Raw genomic sequence first — 19,445 nt, 5'->3', positions numbered from 1 at the left:
AACTTTTTGTTATTCTTTGGTTTATTTGCTGTTGAATTTAAAGTTTCTTATCTGGATTAACCCAAGCATGTACCAAATTGAGGTCTTCAATCTATGCCTACTAAAATATTAACACTGGGTCTTTTTTATTTCTGGAACTTCGCAAGCTGGTTCACTCAAGGAAATATAACCATGAAAAACTTTAGATTACTCATAGGGCAAGCGCCAGGAATCTTGAGAATTCAGACAGTAAAATTTGGTAAAGAGAATTCAGTAAATGTGCGTCTGACATATTTTCTCTTCTGCTCCGGAAGAGAATAAGACATTACATGATGGCGTAGTGATTAGAGTGCAGTACTGCAGGCTACTTCTGCTGACTGCCGGCTGCCTGAAATTTGGCAGTTCAAATCTCACCAGGCTCAAGGTTGGTTCAGCCTCCCATTCTTCCGAAGTGGTAAAATGAGGACCTAAATTATTGGGGACAATATGCTGACTCTGTAAACTGCTTAGAGAGGGCTGTAAAGCACTGTGAAGTGGTATATAAGTTTAAGTCGTATTGCTAGTGCATATTACTGGCTGGTGCTCCATTCTACTTTAGAGCCGTTCTACTTCAGCTCCTCCATTCTACTTTGGAGCGCAGGTTTTATTTAATCCTGCCTTTATTATTTGTATAAATAAATTACGGTGGCAAACATACCTAATACAGGTAGTCCTCGACTTAGTGACCATTCGAAGTTACAACGGCACTGGAAAAATGACAATTTTTCACATTTATAACCATTGCAGCATACCCATGGTCACGTGGTCAAAATTCGGATGGTTGGCAACTGGCATATATTTTTGATGGTTGCAGTGTCCTGGGGTCATGTGATCACCTTTTGTGATCTGACAACGAGGAAGCCAGATTCACTTAACAACCAAGTTACTATCGTTAACAACTGCAGTTTTTCACAACTGTGGCAAGGAAGGTCATAAAATGGAACACAACTCACTTAACAATTGTCTTGTTTACCAATGGAAAATTGGAACTCAATTGTGGTCATAAACTGAGGATTATCTGCACCCCTTCCTCCTCCTATTTTCCCCACAACAATAACTTTATGAGGTGAGTTAGACTGAGAAAGAGTAACTGCACAAAGTCACTCAGCCATAAGTTCATGTACAAGGCAGGACTAGAACTCACACTTTCCTGGTTTCTGATGCCTTAAACCACTAGACCAAGTTGGCTGTCAATTTACAGAAGACCAATTGGGTCCTTTAATTGAAAAGACCTGGCCTGAAATCTAACTTTTCCATCTAAAGCCAAAACAGATGAGAAATAATCATGAATAAATGGAAACATGCTAAGTATGCATAGAATGTGTTCCTCTATGTGTATATAGAGCCGGGGTGGCGCAGTGGTTAGAATGCAGCATTGCAGGCTGACTTTGCTCATTGCCAGCAATTCGATCCTGATCGGCTCAAGATTGACTCAGCCTTCCATCCTTCCAAGGTCGGTAAAATGAGGACCCAGATTGTTGGGAGCAATAGGCTGACATTGCACACTGCTCAGAAAGTGCTGTAAAGCATTAAGGAGCGGTATATAAGTCTACGTGCTACTGCTATATAATGGCAGCAGAGAGAGGTGTGTAAATATCTCATGTAATCAACACAAATATTGGGGTCAACATAAAAAAGGGGCAATGCAACATTACCATTGCACAAGATAATGTAAAGATGAAAACAGACATTACAAAAGAGTAAACATTTTGCACTCACATATTGTCCACCATTTTTTTTGTTGCAGCAATAAAATTCATTTGCTGTGTTATATCTTCGCAGTGTTTTATTTTAATTTCTTTCTTTACAAAAACTCCTTCCGGTACATACGAATGGGTGGGAATTTCTTCCTTCCCTACAATGAATCTGTTAAGAAAACAGAACAAATTTCTTAGCTACCTGAGCTCCACTACTCCTTCATAATGTACGCTGCAATTGCTTCTGATTATATTGCAAGATGGGATATTTACAGTTTAAAGCTATTATGGTGTTTTCTAACGTATTAGTTTGTTGCCTGACTTGTTAGCTCTACATACGTACAAAACGATGTGTTGTTTTTCAAAAATAGGAAGCCTGCTTATTATAAGAGTTAATATTCCATTGTAAATGTACTACTGATGATCACAGGGACAGTCTGGAAAGTTTAAAATATGTACTTCTCTATATATGAAACGTATACAAATACTGATGTCTGTTTTTTCATCATTTTTTAAATCACATTTCTGTGAAGTCGTAACTACTTTATATATTGTGGCCATCTAATATAGAAACAAGGTAACCAAGAGAAAGTGAATTGCCAGAATGTAATGCAGATAGTCCTTGATTTATGGCCGGGTATTAAGTGACTATTTAAGCTTAGTGACCTCTCAAAGGTTGCTTATGAGCCAGATTCAAAGTTCTTAGGCTTCCGCCGCTATGGGAGTAGTTTGGGTGCTTGGCAATCACATGTATTTATCGCTGTTTGTAGCATCCCATAGTCATATCACCAATTTATGACTCATATTGCTAGAAACTGATGTTTACTTCTAGTTTCTGTCAAAACAAAAAACAAAAACGCCCATTGCAGGGAATGGATTTACTTAATGACCGTGGTATTTGCTTAATGAACTCAGAGATTCAAAAACGTTGTAAAATCAGACATAGTCACCTGGTGACCTGCTCAACGACTGGCACAATTTACGATTGTAATTCCAGGCTCTATGATGTTGTAAGTCAAGGACTACCTGTAATGAAATTCTAGACTTGTAGCCTCCCCACAAAACATTTGTCTGTCAAATTTAAATGCTGCCCATCTCACTCAAAGCATCAGTAAAAACGTATCCCCGAGAGAGATGTTCCTAGTCTTGGAAATTTAGAAGCAGCCTTGGCACCTTTAGAAGAAACTTAAAATACATGTCTTGCATACTATTTAATTTCCCCCTGTTTTCCCATCCATAATCTTGTTTGGATTGAAGGCTCCACTTGTTCTCTAAGTGCAGAGACACAGATACAATCCAGAAAATACACAGAGCTGGGAAATGAAAACTGATATCATTTAATTCAAACCCAATTAGCTTTATATCAGTGGTTGGATGACGTTCACACAGCAATTCAAAGACAAGTTTTGCCAGGGTTCCAGTTTTCATTTCTGACTGGCCACGTTTTGCTGTCTGGGTTGGATTGTTGTTTGCGCACCACAGATTAAATTTGCACAAAATTTCACTCCATCTGAGTTGGTCAGGCAGGCTACAAAGAAGATAATTGTTTGTATTCACTTACTTCAGTGCCGAGAATGTAAATCCTTTCAAACCATCCTTGCTTCTGAAATAAAAAACACATATTTCAGATATGAGTAACCAAGAACAACCTCACTACAGAGGCAATTTCCAACATCACCGCCTTTACAGATTATTTCTTGGAGACCTCCAGTCAGTCCAGCTTAGGATAGTATGTCTGCAGTTACTGGGGTTTTATGATAGGTTATAGGTTTTCAAGAACACATGTAATGCGAACAGGAGAACGAAAAAAAAACATTCCAAATGACATTAGCAGCTTCAACAAGTTTTAGCAAAAGCCCAGCTTTGGGGAAAAGTTGTTTTGATTTTTCATTTCAACATTTACCAAAGAGTTCCAACATACTGCCAGCAGGTGTCTCTAATCGGCAGCAATTCACCTTAAAACTGGATCAAACTAATAAATCCAATGTTTAGACAGACTACAGAAGGGTATTTATACCTTCTCTGAGATGTTTAACACATTAGTATATTAACCACCAATTATGAGAGCTGGAAATATGCTTCAAATACAGATTTCCACTTTTCCTGAGAGACAAAGGGTAATTCAATTTCCTATCTCATAAATTTTGGAGGTAGGCTGAGCCAACAGTTTAAAGGGGACATTTCAAGAGCATTAAAAATATTGTTTATATGATATGTGAGTGTTCTTCTAAAAAAACGGTCCATAATTCACCCTCAGTAATCACTCTGATAATTACCAAAGCAAGAACACAAATGTAATTAAAAACATCATAATAACAGAAAAGAATAACAGAGTTGGAAGAGACCTTAAAGGTCTTCTAGTCCAACCCCCTGCTCAAGCAGGAGACCTTATACTATTCCAGACAAATAGTTGTCCAATCTCTTCTTAAAAATCTCCAGTGTTGGAGCACCCACAACTTCTGAAGGCAAGCCTTTCCACTTGTTAATTGTTCTTTCCACCGTCATGAAATTTTATCCTTATTTCTAGGATCTTATCCTTCCTTCGGGTGTTTTGGAGGATAGGTTGACCCCCCCCCTCTTCTTTGTGGCAGCCCCTTAGATATTGCAATACTGCTATCCTGTCACCCCCAGTCCTTCTTTTCAATGAAAAACCAATGCCTGCAACTCATGTTTTAGCCTCCAGTCCCCTAATCATTTTTGTTGCTCTTCTCTGCACTCTCTCTAGAGTCTCAACATCATTTTTATATTTTGGCAATCAAAACTGGATGCAATATTCCAAGTGGGGTCTTACTAAGGCTTTATAAAGAGGTACTAATACCTCACGCAATTTCGATTCTATCCCTTGTTAATTGCAACCTGGGACTGCGTTGGCATTTTTGGTGGCTGCAGCACACTGCTGGCTCATATTTAAGGGATTGTCCAACAGAACTCTTGCGGTTACTGCTATTGAGTCAGGTGCCACCTATTCTATAGCTGTGCATTTGGCTTTTCTTGCCTAAATGTCTTTGAATGCCTAAACCAGGGATGTCAAACTCGTGGCCGGATGCGTCACACGCTGGCCACGCCTACCCCCATTTTAGTGCAAGGGGGAAAAGTCATGATACATCACGTGATGACGCGAGTTTGACACCCCTGGCCTAAACCATTGAATTTCATTTTGGAAACCGATGAAGCTCCCGTTACTTAAAAGTTACTTGAATCTGTTCATGCAATGTGTCATTTGTGGGATTCCCTTCTTGTGGGATTTGTCTGCTAGCAGCATGAATAATCCAGTAAGGACCACCATCTGTCCCACTGTGTAATATTAACAGCAGTTATCATAGTTAATTAAATGTCTTTCATGTGACAAACATTAAAATCTGGAAAGGAATTTTTAAACAAAAAGCCATCTTGGGCCTGTTGTGTACAAAAATGATGCTAATTTATTATTATATATACATATATAATGTACAATATAAACAAAAGGAACATGGATTTGGGAAAGGCCTTGAAAAACAAACACAACAGTATTTAGGGAACAAAGAAACTCCTGTCTAAAATGAAAGGGATCTAGCTTTCCTTATGAATGAAAAGAGGGGGAAAAAAAGATTATGTACTCCAGATTGTTCTCATTTTAACACAGATTGGCACTGGTTCCAGTCATGTAGCCTCTAAGATAAACTGCTAGCAATCTTAGTGGCTTGTCCGCTCCTGGTATATCCTTCTAAACTTGAACGCAGCTGTGATACGCAGCGAGACACACTTCTGCACAAACCAGTTTATATGGTTGAGATGGGAACTTTCCCTGTTGATGTTGCTGAATTTCAATTCCAATTTAATTTCACTGGCCATGATGGCTGGGGGTGTTGGGCTCAACAACATCTGCTGAGCCACAGACATCTTGTGGAGCACAGTATTGTAAGGGGAATATCCTTTAAACTTTAAACCCAGATGTTGCTTAATAACGCTTACATTTCTTCAGCAGGCATGTTACAATGTGAGAAATGTGGGAAGAATAAACCTGTCAAAAGGTTTTTCCTCTGATAACGTCGGTGAAAGTCAAAAAAAAAATCAACCCTGAAGGTATTTTTTATTCTGTATCTCTCAAGCCAAGACACTTTGAATTTGTAGTCCTATTAAGAGATTAAGAATATCTAAGAATAGACTAAATTCCTTCTAAGGACAGTGGAATTGAAAGCAAAGTTATGTTCGTTACATACACTGCAGAAGCCCAGAGCAAATAATAATTTATCAGGCTATAATTTGCTGTTAAACCCATTACCATTTCCCATTTCCCAAAGAGCCTGTGAAGTTGTTTTGATGCTGCTGACATCCCCTCTCAGATCTTCTTCTCCAACCTAGCATTTTCCAGGTTGGGGGGCATCTGGGAAACACATTTCTGTTGAGTTTATGTTACGTAGAATCAATATGAAAAGTTTCACTCTACAGTCAAATCACTAAGTTAACAAACATTGCTTTGTCTGTAACTGCCTATAGATAAAAGCCTTTATATTTCAAGGAATTCCCAACAGCTGGAAAATTAGAGTGAAGCTGAAATCATGGCTTAGCTTTGCAATGCTTTGAATCAGTAAAACGACGATTCTGGCTTGCTAAATCGAAGAAGAAATCTGTACCTTAAGGGGATCCACTCGTCTTTTTAAATCCTATCAAAACTTACTTTCTTCTTACTGAAAGTCATGTAGTCCAGTCATGTGCTCAGCAATTAAGAGATATTCAAATTAATTTGCCAGCAGCAAAAGTGAAATTCTCAGTTGGCAAATTGTGGAAAAGGCAGAATGGCTTGTGTGTAGCATACTCTTTCAAAGAAAACAGGTACCCTAGAAACCTGTCAAACAGGCAACTGTATTTATTATACATTAGGATCATATGGAGAGAAAGAAGTGACATACGACTGTTTTTCACACTTATGACCGTTGGGAGCATCCCCATGGTCCTATAATCAGAATTCAGACAGTTGACAACTGGCTCATATTTATGACAGTTGTGGTGTCCCAGGGTCACATGATCACATATTGCAACCTTCTGACAAGCAAACCATGTTATTAACTTCACAAGTGCGGCAATTCCCTTAACAACTATGGCAAGGATAGTCGCAAAATGCAGCAAAACTTGCTTAACAAGTGTCTCGCTTAGCAAATTTTAGGCTCAGTTCTGATCTTAAGTCAGGACTACCTGTAAATAGATTTTATGATTTTCATCCTAAAAATGACTGAAGAGATACTTCTAAAACAGCTGGAGTCCCATGCTTTTCTTTTCATTGATCTTGGCTGTACCGCCTATGAAATGACGTGTTTTTTTTAAAGCAGGGTTTTACAACAACTATAAAATGGTTTGTGTCTCCAAGTTATCTGAAGATTACTCAGCTCCATGCTTCTTCATTTCATTTAGGAACAGTTGTTTCCTCTCCCAAGAGTATCATTATGCCAGATGTGAACAGAGGACAAGGAGTACATTTACAAGCAAGTAAAAAGATACAGGAAAAAGCTATATTCCCTTGGTGACCAGCTAAAAGGGCCAACGGGGATCCTGTCTAAATTTAGCCATAACTGGAGGAGTGGGGAGTGGGGTTGAGGTGGAAAGAAACTTGCAAAAGACTTGCTAACTCTCCTCACTCGAAGGACACACAGACAAGTATACAATCTGCAGCTGCTGGATAGGCACATGTCTGATTACAGGAGCTATATTTGCCTCCAGTGACTTCAACGTGCCAAGCAGAACTACCCATTTTGTGTCTAGCCACAGACCAAAACTAATTGCTCTTGTGCTGTGAATGTGGGTGTACTAATCTTCTCTCCACACCCCCATTGTGAGCGAAGGCAAAAGGTCTCCACACCACTTTGTAGGGCTAAATGTCACCAATTAGCTTTTCCATTTTTTTCTCTCTAAATGTGTCTTGTTGTAAACCTTTCAAAACATTCTCATTCAGCGTCTTAGAGCTCCTCGGGTGAGGCTTAATCACTAGAGTAGGGAACAAGCATCACGCGCAGTGAAAATTACAAGCGTTACGAGAGGAGATGTAACTTTAGAGAAACGGTTATAAAAGCAAAATGTAACTTTTCTTATAAGAAAGATGTAATTGTGGTTATTTTTCAGGAAAGTGCGGCTCTAAGCCTGTCCTTTTTCGCAGTCATTTGCAAACGTTTTCATTCTGTTCTGATTAGGAGAGAGGGAATGGGAGAAATTCACAATAAATTTCGCGTCAAAAGAACTGGATAGAGAGAACTTTTTGTGATGCTTTGGTACTGTTCCCATGTCTTCGAAAACATTTCAGTTTTAGCTGCCGGAACTCTTTTTACTGTAATTAATAACAATGACTCGTTCCGTGGCAAAGAGTGTGGCTAAAGAAGTAGGCCACAGCATTTAAATTTTCTAAATAAACAAGTTCAAACTAAGGACGTCTAAAGGTATATCGTAGAATGCTTTCAAGATCGGGCAAGCGTTCCTTATGTTCAGCGGAAGAGGCGCAAATTGAAAAGCAATGTCAGAGTTCATCAACCATCTCAATAAATAACATGAAAGTCAACTGTTGACATTTTGGATCTACATTGTGGACATTCAGAAATGGGGTCAGGGGTGGGCTGCTACCGGTTTGCACCAGTTCAGGCTAACTGGATGTTAAGTTTACATCGGGTTCACTGAACTGGTAGTTGGAACTGGCTAGCCCCGCCCTTCCCCCCCTCCCAGGAGTCTCCCCATGGCCCGTTTTGGATCCCACGTAAGTGCAGGGCCTGAGCAGAAGCTTGGGGAGAGCAAAAAATGGGCCTCCTGGAGGCTCCGGAAGGCCGGAAACAGGCCAGTTTCTGGCCTCCAGGGTACCTCTGGAGCTCGGGGAGGCAGTTTTCGCCCTCCCGGAGACTTGAGGAAAGCCTCCGGAGCCCAGGGAGGGTGAAAACACCTCCCCCATAGTGCAGAAGGCCAACTAGGCCATGCCCATTGTGGCCATACCCACCCAGCAACTGGGCAGAGAACTGGTTGCTAAATTTTTTTGAAGCCTACCCCGAGTCGGATCTGTACGGATGCATGAAGAGTCAGCAAGACTCTCTGGCTAAAAGCAGGCTCATCACACAGCCATTTCGGGATATAAAAGTATTGCTACTGTAGTACCTTTATAGATGGGAGGCATACATGACATTGTTTACAAACTTCCTCAAATTAAGAAACATCAAATAAGAGCTGTCTTTCACTTTCTGACAGTCACTGCAACCTTCTTAACTCTTTGCACTTGCAATGAAAATGATTGTGACATAAAATATATCCAATTCCTTCCTGTCGTTCCTATATAAACATGTCTGACAAAACAAACCATCGATTGCAAGAACCAGGAAACAATCAGTCAAAAGTGATTTGCTTGGCTTTTCCAGGTCCTTCTTTAAATGAAAAAAAAAAAAAAAATTGTAGAAGAGGACGAATTAAAAGCCTTTCAAAATACAATCAATCTTGGCACCTTTTTTAAAAAAAAAAAATATTTGAAAAGAAACCATACAGACCAAGTAGACCAAGACACAAACCGCGAAGTAGAAACAGAATCCTGAAGATAAAGGTAGAAAAGGAAGAGGAATTGTTTCACATTTTACTGTGGTTTATTTTTTGTTTGAAAATATCGTTCTTCCACTGGGGTACAATTTTTTTTTTCTGAAATTACCTATCAAATATGAAATATATCCCTGGGTGAAAAACATCCTTCAGACATGGTTTTTCATTCAAGATTGAAGCACTTTAAAGCTGATTTAGTTAGCTAACAGACAAATGCATTGAATAAAGATACCACGGGAGCATTTACAGAGGTCAGGAACTAGGAATCAATGGTGGGATTCAAAAAAAGTTCACTACTGGTTCTGTGGCTTTGGCTTGATAGGCGTGGCTTGGCTTGGAAGACGTGGCTTGGAGGGCATGGCAGGGGAAGGTTACTGCAAAATCTCCATTCCCTCCCTACCTCACTAACCTGCTTTCCAGCTCCGTTCTCCTGTGCAGGGCAACCAAAGAAGACCCAGCCAATCAGCTGGGACTCAGGAGGCAGAGAATAGATGGGGGCAGGGCCAGTCAGAGGTGGTATTTGCCGGTTCTCTGAACTACTCAAAATTTCTGCTATCGGTTCTCCAGAACTGGTCAAAACCTGCTGAATACCACCTGTGCCAGGGATGAGAACAAGATCAACCATCCAACATGGCATTCACTTCTTGCCCCTGAAGTTAGCAAAAAGCAAGCTGTAATCTTGGTTACGTGCAAAGCTTCTGCGCTTATGAAGGAACTGTATTTATCCTATGTGAGATTTGCCTAAACTGAACCCTCTAACTATGTAAGACATAATTCCCAGCTATAATGGCCTGTGGCTGCACGAAATTCTGACACACTAGCTTCCTTCCTGCTGATTTTAAATCTTTGCCATACTTGTTTTTTTCTTTTAGATGTTTTTTTTAACTGTATTGATGGCTTTTGGAGTCTTCAGATCGAAAGAGAACTATTTTAATAATATAAAACACAAGAAATGAAAATATTTAATAAACCAAAGAATATGGTATGCTATGGGACATAGCTCCAAACAGATGTGGAAACTGACAGAGAAAATAATCCTCTCGCTATGCTTGTGATGAAATATGAGAAATATATCCCTTTTTGGAGAAAACCATCATGCATGTTGAAAAGTGTAATGGGTGTGTGTGTGTGCGTCCCACCAGCGTTGGTAGGAGTGGTTTTTGTAGTTCCTTGACTGGGTGGCTGTTTATTGTTTAGCTTGTTTGTCTGAATTGGTAGTTCCTTGATCAATCACTACCAGTGCTGACAGGGCAAGCCACTGCTATATAAAATGAGAGCAAATCCCATTCCCTAGTAGTACTGATGATGTTACCTAGTTTGGTAATGAAATGTCTGCAAGAGAACGCCCAAATTCAGAGCGTGCCAAGAGCTCTACAATTCAACCCTGAGCTACAAATATTCCCTTCTATCAGTACTATTTATTACACCTGTATCCCGGCCTCCTTTCCTTAAAGAATTCAGGGTAGCTAATGTGTGTCTCTTGCAACTTTTATCCTCACAACAGCCCTGTCAGGTTGATTAGGATGAACAAAGTAAAGTTAATTTTTTTGGCTGTGAACGGATCCGAACCAACCTCAAGCCTCAAACATCACTACACTGTGCTGGTTCTCAACCTTGTTTCTTCAAAGTTATAGGATTCTCAAGTAGGGGTGTATTTCTCTTGGGTAACATAACCCCTTTATTTTATTTTTGCAAATTTTATATCTGAGATGCTGAGAATAACGAAGAGATTCGTAACATGGATTGGGATGTTACAAATCATCTGTGACATGTGAATAGGGGTCTGTTTCTAAGTGGACATTTTAATTTCTGAATAAGTGAGCAGCTATATTTAGGAACGTCCTTTGGAAACAGCACTCCTGACAATATACTTATTACATTATTACTTTAATACCAAAATATATCTGTCTACCATCATATATCTTCAATTGTCTTGAAGTAACCCATTTTATTATTTCACTAGCAAAAGGTGTACATATTTTAAAATGAGAAACTTAAAAGTAGCGGTACAAAAATGACTTTGATACTATTTTTTGTTTCTTTTTTTTAAATATTGAGGATAATTTAAAAGGATAGTACAAGAGAAAGCTCTCATGAAAAAAAAAAGCCCTAGGCAGCTTGGAAAATTTTATTGCCCGTGGAAAACAAAATGACAGCTTGTGCTCAACTCACATTCAGAAATGAACTGGGACTGGGAAAAGAAATGTAATTCAACTCTGATAATGACACAGTGTCCTCAGGACAGCTTTGCAGTATATTCAGATCTCTCCTCCAGTGAAGTAGAGTAGACTTTTGGCGAGAAATGTCCCCAAAGATTTTACTTTTCAGGATATAACTCCAGACCATTTCCACTCAACCTACCAAGAATGGTAAAGATAATCTTGCAAAATCTGACTGAAAAGAATGCAAGTCATTACAATGGGTAATGAAATCCAAATCTGTCCACTACAGGTAGTCCTCGGCGTACGACTGCAACTGAGCCCAACATTTCTGTTGCTAAATGAAACATTTGGGAAGCGATTTTCACCTCGTTTACAACTTTTCTTGCCGCAGTTGTTAAAGGAATCACGGCAAGGTGTTAAAAGTTAGTAACACGGTTGTTAAAGGAACCTGGTTTTCCCCATGGATTTTGTTTGTCAGAAGGTTGCAAAAGTTGATCAGATGACCCCAGTGTCAGGGTTCCAAGTAACAGCAAACAAAACTCCGAGGCAGGTAGATTCCTCAAATAGTAGTTTTATTGGATATATCATAATGGAACAGTTCTGGTGAAAAACGACTCTGAAGGTTCCCGCGATTTTCCCCTAATTTTTTTAAAAGTTTTGCCCCCTCCCCAAACAATCAGTCACATGGTCCAATCAAGACGCTGTCTGGTTGCCTGGAGACATCACTCCTCCTTCCTCTGACCAGGGTGTGGAAACGTCCTTGGTTCCCAAGATTTTATTTTATTTTGGCTACAAAAGCCCAGCTATCTCTATTCCACCCCCCCCCAACACCCCTCAGCTCCAGTATGGCAACACTGAAGCTCCAAGATGGCTCTGGTCGGGTCAGCTTCAGGCTTGACACCCGGGACACTGCAACCATCATAAATGTGAGTCAGTTACCAAGCGTCTGAATTATGATCACATGACTATGGGGACGCTGCGATGGTTGTAAGCGTGAAAAAAGGTCCTCAGTCACTCTTTTCAGTGCCGTTGTAGCTTTGAACGGTCACTAAATGAACTGTTGTATGTCCAGGACGACCTGTATCCTCTCTCTTTTTTTTAACAAAAAAAGTTCGCCAGTCAGAAAAAAAAAGAATATTTTCATTAGCATCTGGTTATTTTTCTCAATCTTGTTCTACTATCTAATGGAGATTCTCCGTCATCCAGGTCATGGTTGTCTCAAAAGTGCTTTATCAAAAGGCAACTGGGCTAGGGTTTGTTTGTTTTTCCCCCCCTTTGAAAAAGAAGATGACGTTTCGCTTCTCACCCAAAAAGCTTCATCAGTTCAGAACTGATGAAGCTTCTTGGATGAGAAGCGAAATGTCTTCTTTCTCAAAGGAAGGGGAAAGCTCTAGTCCAGTTGAGTCTTTTTCCCACGAGACCAGTCTACCAGGACAATCTGGTCGACCCAATCATGGGACGGAGCATACTGCTTCCGTTTTCGCCTTTCAGCCCCAATTCAGGAACCTTCTTCGCAGGTGGTCACTTTCGCGACAAACTATTTTTGTGTTGAATTTGTATTTTATAATCTAGTCCAGTTGCCTTTTGGGGGGGGGGGAAAACTGTTGTGGTTCGCTGGCAGACGGTGTGGAGAGATATCGGACAGGGAGGACAAAAGGGAATCAGTCGGGGAGTCTGGCGAGGACTTGACGAGGGTCCTGCATCTGATGCAGGGATGGGTCCAGGACCATTTGGGAGTGGGATGCTGCCTTTGGAGCCTTCAGAGTCTGGCAGCAGCGAGGCAGAGGAACAAGGGGAGCCTGTTCCCAGTGTGCGTGTGCGCAGAGCTGCTAGAAGGCAAGAGCAACTGAAGCAGAAGGGGCGACTCGGGAATAAGGCTGGGAGGTGATCGACCCTCCCATAAGGGATAAAAGTCAGTCCTCAGTGACGAAGAGCTTTGCAGGAAGCAAAGCAGTTCAGTAATTTCCGAGTCCTTCGTTGAAGCTCTGTAGTCTGGTCGGGTTTTTTTCTGGGTTTTTGGGTTGGTTTATGTTAAGCCTTAATTGGATGTCTGTTTGTTAGCAAGCATTCTACAGCACTCAAAAGTGTGCTCTTATCTGGAGGAACTGTGTATAAGTAGTTTTGGCTGGGAATGCAAGTAATTCCCAGCGTCGCATTAAAAAAAGGTTTTACTTCTAAATTCAGTTTGTATTTTATTAAGTTTGACGAAGCCTGGGTCAGAACACAAAACAACAACTTTGAGAAATCTTGCTCTGCTACTCTGTCCCACGAGAAGACAGCTGGAATCCAGCTTCAATAGAGACAATAAATCAAACATTAAGTGATGCTGTTTTACCACAACCCAATCCTCCAGTGCCACACAGGCATTCAAAAAAGCCGATGTCAAAAAAAGGGATTTGGAAGAATTAGGCCCAAGCCCAGATCCTCACAAGTGACAAAAACAAAGAAACCCCACTGATAACATTAACATCCCCTTGTCCAGTGTTTACTGGCGTTGCAGCCTCAATGGGAAAGTACACGTTGAATGGAACTAGCTGATAAGACCACTCCCCTGATACACACACCACAATCTCCTCAACCCTAAAGGTCACAACCTTTACCCTCACATCAACCATGTAAGAGACAGGGCTCCTTCACTGGAAACCTTTGCAATTATTTGCTAGACACTTCAGTAATTGAGAAAGCACACAGACACAATTCACTGCTGATGTTCTCCTGTGAAACACACCGGGATGCCAAATTACTCATGAGAAAAAGAAAACCTACTGTTTATGTTGTAAACACGGGAAGAGTTAACCCTCAGAGATAAACACTATCACATGGATAACATATATCAATTTATTGTGCGATAGTGCAGCCTAACGTGGCAGGCAAAATCTTTTGAAAGAGCACTGATTCAGTTACAAATTAATGTCAAAATTCAGAAAGAGTATCAATGAGACAACTGAGATACTGGAATTTCAGTAAGAGTTATGCAATCAGCAATCAACTGTATAATACACTTAGGAAACTTTGTGTAGGAGGAACTACATTTCAAAAGATGTAAAGATTCAAGCAACCTGAATTATCTGAGAGTAGTTGTTTCTATTGTGTAAATCACATTTAAATTTAAAAAGGAGTAGCAATGAAATAATACAATGTTTATATTTTATCTTTTCACATTTTCCTTAAGTGCTTCAATAGCTGTAGATGTTTATATCTGTTTACTTTTGGTTGTTTAGATTTGTAATATTGCAATTCTAAATAGAATTTGTTAACTTAGCAATTCATGCAGGCCTAATCTTATAGGACAGCTTACTGTATCTATCCATCTGTCTGTCTATCCATCCATGCATCCACTTATCTTTTTATTTTACTTTATTTGAATTTACTTTATGTAAATTTACTAGCTGCCGAATCCAATAAATGTCTATACTGATGGGTGGCTATGATAGGTAGATAGGTAGGTAGATAAGTAGATGATTGATAGGTATAGATGAGAGAGACAGAGGGAGGGGAGAGAGGGAGAGAAAGAGGGATGGTCAGTTGGTCAAAGAGATAGATAGATAGATAGATAGATAGATAGATAGATAGATAGATAGATAGATAGATAGATAGATAGATAGATAGATAGATAGATAATGCTTAGATCCAGCTGGAACCCCAACAAGGCCCTTTTTCCTACAGACCCTACATGCTGTAAATTTATACTAGACCACCAAGACAGTATATATGGCCACTTGTGATGTTTCCAATTCAAGATATAAATTCCTGGCAAAATGAATCAAATTACAGACAGCGTTGCTTGATATCAAACTGAATTCCAAGCCAAGCATCTTAAGCATGAACATTCATCTTCACTCGGCAGAAGCAAGGAAATTCCAATGAAGTAGCTCATGACTGCAGACTAGTGAACTGTTGAGATTTTCATTCCAGCTATCACTTTATAGTCAATATATATATAGTCAATTGTAAAAGAACATTCTGGAGAAGAAATGAAAACCATATTTTTAGCACATCCAGATTCAAAAAAAAGTATAGCTGCATGGAAGGAAGACAACCAGCTTTTGCTGGATCCATTTATATCTCAGAAGAATAAACGGGGGACTGGGTGGGCTGTGTAACATTCACGAATAAATGAATTGGCATCCTCGCAAAGAAAATCTTTTACACACACACACACACACACACACACACACACAAAAATTGCTTTCTGATCCTCACAGAGTAAAACAGGTTGCGCTAAAGGCCGGGTGAAGCTTCTGCTATATAAACTATCCAATGTTTTGTGTAACCACAGCATTAGCTTATCTTGAACGAAGATCTCATTTCTGTCTTCAAACAGCAAACCATCAGGGGACTGAAGAAAAAAATGTCAGACATTACAACACACGTATAACTTAATAAAGTGGCGATGGAAATGAAATTTAAAATATAATCTAGAAACCAGACTTTCCCCTGCTATTTAGCTGTGTAGCTTAAAGTCAACAGTCTGGTCTCTATTTTGTAAAAGGGCTGGCAGGAACTAAAATCTTGTTGCTGCTTCTTCCCTGCTGAAAAAACACAAAATTCACAGCAGTCCCTGGAAGGCTGATAAAATGGTTGTTAAGCCCTTTCCCGCTGTCACGGGACTAATCCCCCTGCTTTACAAACAACGCAACACAAAGCTGGATTCCAGAGCCACAAACATCACTTCTGCCCCAAGTCTCACCACAATCAGAGGTTTTATATAGACAACATCTGAATAAGTCAATAGTATCTTGGGCTGGACCGTTTTAAACATAGAGAACTTTAGAGAAGGGTTTTTAATACATGTATGTATGTATGTATGTATGTATGTATGTATGTATGTATGTATGTATGGGTATTCAGCTTTGTTCGGGTATTTTCCCACGTCATTATAGTTGTGCTTTTAAAGTTGTAGCAACGTTTCGGCAGAATCTCATCTGCCATCATCAGGCTTCTGTATTGTGTTCGTTCTTCTCCGAGAAGCACAAAGCCGAAGACACAAGCCTGAAGATGACGAATGAGATTTCGTCGAAACGTTGCCAAGATACTTCCAATTTTACATGGGAGAAAACCCCAAATCAACCAAAGATACACACACACACACACACCACCGCACGCACACACACACACACACACATAATATACAGTATAGCATTCAGCTTTATTGTATTGCCAAGTTGGCTTTAAAGTTGTAGCAACGTTTCAGCAGAATCTCATCTGCCATCATCAGGCTTCTGTAAGAACGTTGCTACAACTTTAAAAGCACAACTTTACAATGACGGGAAAACCCGAACCAAAGATGAATGCCACACACACACCACACAAAACTTAAGAAAACAAATATACAGTATATAATATATATATTGCCAACTCACAAGGTTCCTTAGTTCTGACATATATACCAGGATCTTTTTAAAGGATGTCTTACCTTATATCTCTAAAAAGCATTGGAAACTACAGTACATCACAACACTTTGGTATAATTTTGCTCTTGACATGGTATCAACTGACAAGTTTCTACTTAGTGATACTTTCTGTGTGCTAGATTTCTAACAGTTAGTATAGTGAAAATATAAAAACTGAACTCGTGCTCATTTCATTCATTTAGAGCAGTGGTGCCCAATCTTTCCAGCTTGGCAGTCCTGTTCAACCCAGCATGGAGGGTGAGAGTGGCAGGCGCCCTGGTGCACACACACCACTCCAGCTGTGCGAGCGGTGGTTGCGCACACCCTCCACTCGCACGAATCGAGCTTCACACATGAGCTTGTGTGCAAAGCTCCACTCACACACGTGAACAGAGTTTCACGAGCGAGCACAGGCACCCTCCACCTGCACGACTGAAACTTGCCCATTTTTCCTACGGCCCGGTTTCAAACAGGCCGTGGCCTGGTAGTGGCCCGTGGTTCCCAGGTCAGGGGCCCCTGATTTAGAGAGTTTCTAGTTTAATCCTCCTAAAACTAAGCTTGGAACCTTCTGAAAGGGTTAAGAAACTTGCATACTTGAGATTGTTTTTGACTGGGGAGGAGGAGAACTACATTTTACTGTGTGTCATCTGGTATTCCTGAGGGCTTTTAGGGTGGGGTACATTATAAATGTACTTAAAACTCCCCCACCCCAATATTATAGCAAGGTTAGTTGCTGTAATAAACCTACTGATACCTCTCAACATGTCAGCATGGGAACAAGGGGTGGGGAGAAAGCAATGTAAAAGATGGCCATTAATCACTTGGCAAATTTGAAGATGTGTGGGAAACAGTCTGCTTCGTATCACTAGCTGTTTTCATATAATTCACCCTCCAATAATCTTGCACTGTACTTATCTTATGGCAAGACGCCCAAAGAGGAAACCACAAACATCTAACCACAAAATCGCTGTTCTTTTCCGTCCCTGGGTTTTACAGGTTAGTTCACTGGAACAGAATCCTAGGTATTTAGCAGCGGCCCTGAAATACTACATATTTCCAAAGTACTAATTTCTAGTAATCTTTTTAAAACCTGCAAATGCTTTCTGAAACATGTGCAAACCTGTGGATTTAAACTGTATTTCCAAGATAACTGCATAACAAAAATAGGTGGCATCTAAAATTTAGGTAGAACTCACATTTTGTTGTTATGAAATACACACATTTGAATTAATGGTCTAAATGAACATGAAGACAGCTATGTGCATTTTATTTATTTATCTAATTAAATTTGTATGCTGCCCATCTCTCTACTCAGTTATTCTGGGTGATGTTTGATATACATATATATTAAAGTTATGGCTCCTATCTTTTAATGTGAACTTCAAAATCATGATGGCCAAATTTTGTAATAAAATGTTTTGAAAGAAATATGTTATATGAAGAAGATAAAGAAAGCTTTTGTCTTTCAGTAAATTTAAAATGGCATTAGTACTGACAATTAGTGTTGCTGAAAGACAGTGATATTATATATGATATAGTTTTTTAAGCACTTTGGACATTAGGCTGAATCCTAGCTGGATTAAGCATACTATGACAGATGTACAGGTAATCCTCAATTTACGATCATAATTGAGTCTAAAATTTCTATTGTTAAGCAAGAAAGTTGTTAAACAAGTTTTGCCCCATTTTAAGACTTTTCTTGCCACAGTTGTTAAGTGAATCACTACACTTAAGTTAGTAACATGGTTGTTGAATCTGGCTTCCCCATTGACTTTGCTTGTCAGAAGGTCGCAAAAGGGGATCACATGACCCTGGGAAACTGCAACCGTCATAAACATGAGTCAGTTGCTAAGCGCCCAAATTTTGATCACGAGACCATGGGGATCCTGCAAGGGTCATAAGTGTGACAAATGGTCTAAGTCACTTTTTTCAGTGCCATTGTAACTTCAAACATTTACTAAACAAACAGTTGTAAGTTGTAACAGTTATAACAAAGAACAAACAACAAAGAATGTTCTTTCTGCACCAAAAGCTCAAACTTCCCAAGGAGCTGCTGATTCTGTTCTACAGAGGAATTATCGAGTCTGTCATCTGCACCTCTATAACTGTCTCGTTTGGTTCTGCAACCCAACAGGACAGAAACAGAGTTCAGAGAGTAATTAGGACTGCAGAAAAAACAATTAGTACCAACCTGCCTTCCATCGAGGACCTGCATGAGTCAAAAAGAGGGCTGTGAAAATATCTACAGACCCCTCATATCCCGGACATAAACTGTTTCAACTCCTTCCCTCAAAACGACGCTATAGAGCCCTGCACACCAGAACAACTAGACACAAGGACAATTTTTTTCCGAAAGCCATCACTCTGCTAAACAAATAATTCCCTCAACAGTTGGTCCAACTATTTACAAAGTGTGCCCTACTATTTCTGTTAATCTTCTCATCATTCCTTATCACCCATCTCCTCCCACTTGTGACTGTATGACTGTAACTTTGTCGCTTGTATCTTTACGATCTATATTGATTGTCTCCTGGTATGATTTGATTGCTTATTGTACCCTCTGACTATTATTAAGTGTTGTACCTGATGATTCTTGACTCTTGATGAATGTATCTTTTCTTTTATGTACACTGAGAGCATTT

General features: G+C 39.8%; 1 protein-coding gene across 1 annotated transcript in view; it reads right to left on the bottom strand.

Annotated features, from left to right (window-relative positions):
• The window catches only part of TMEM135 (transmembrane protein 135), a gene marked incomplete at its 5' end in the record, with an annotated part of 152,631 nt that overhangs the window by 19,300 nt on the left and 113,886 nt on the right, over window positions 1–19,445 (bottom strand). The window contains 2 exons of the mRNA XM_087966114.1: window positions 1,738–1,884; window positions 3,277–3,318. Coding sequence (XP_087822240.1) covers window positions 1,738–1,884; window positions 3,277–3,318 — 189 coding nt within the window. The remainder of the gene's footprint in view (window positions 1–1,737; window positions 1,885–3,276; window positions 3,319–19,445) is intronic.

Source organism: Notechis scutatus, chromosome 5, assembly GCF_049901735.1.
Source record: "Notechis scutatus isolate UNSWTSFEM ecotype Mainland chromosome 5, rNotScu1.2, whole genome shotgun sequence".
Classification (NCBI taxonomy): Eukaryota; Metazoa; Chordata; class Lepidosauria; order Squamata; family Elapidae; genus Notechis; species Notechis scutatus.
The sequence above is the reverse complement of the archived record's forward strand: the minus strand, read 5'-3'. Positions and strand labels throughout refer to the sequence as shown.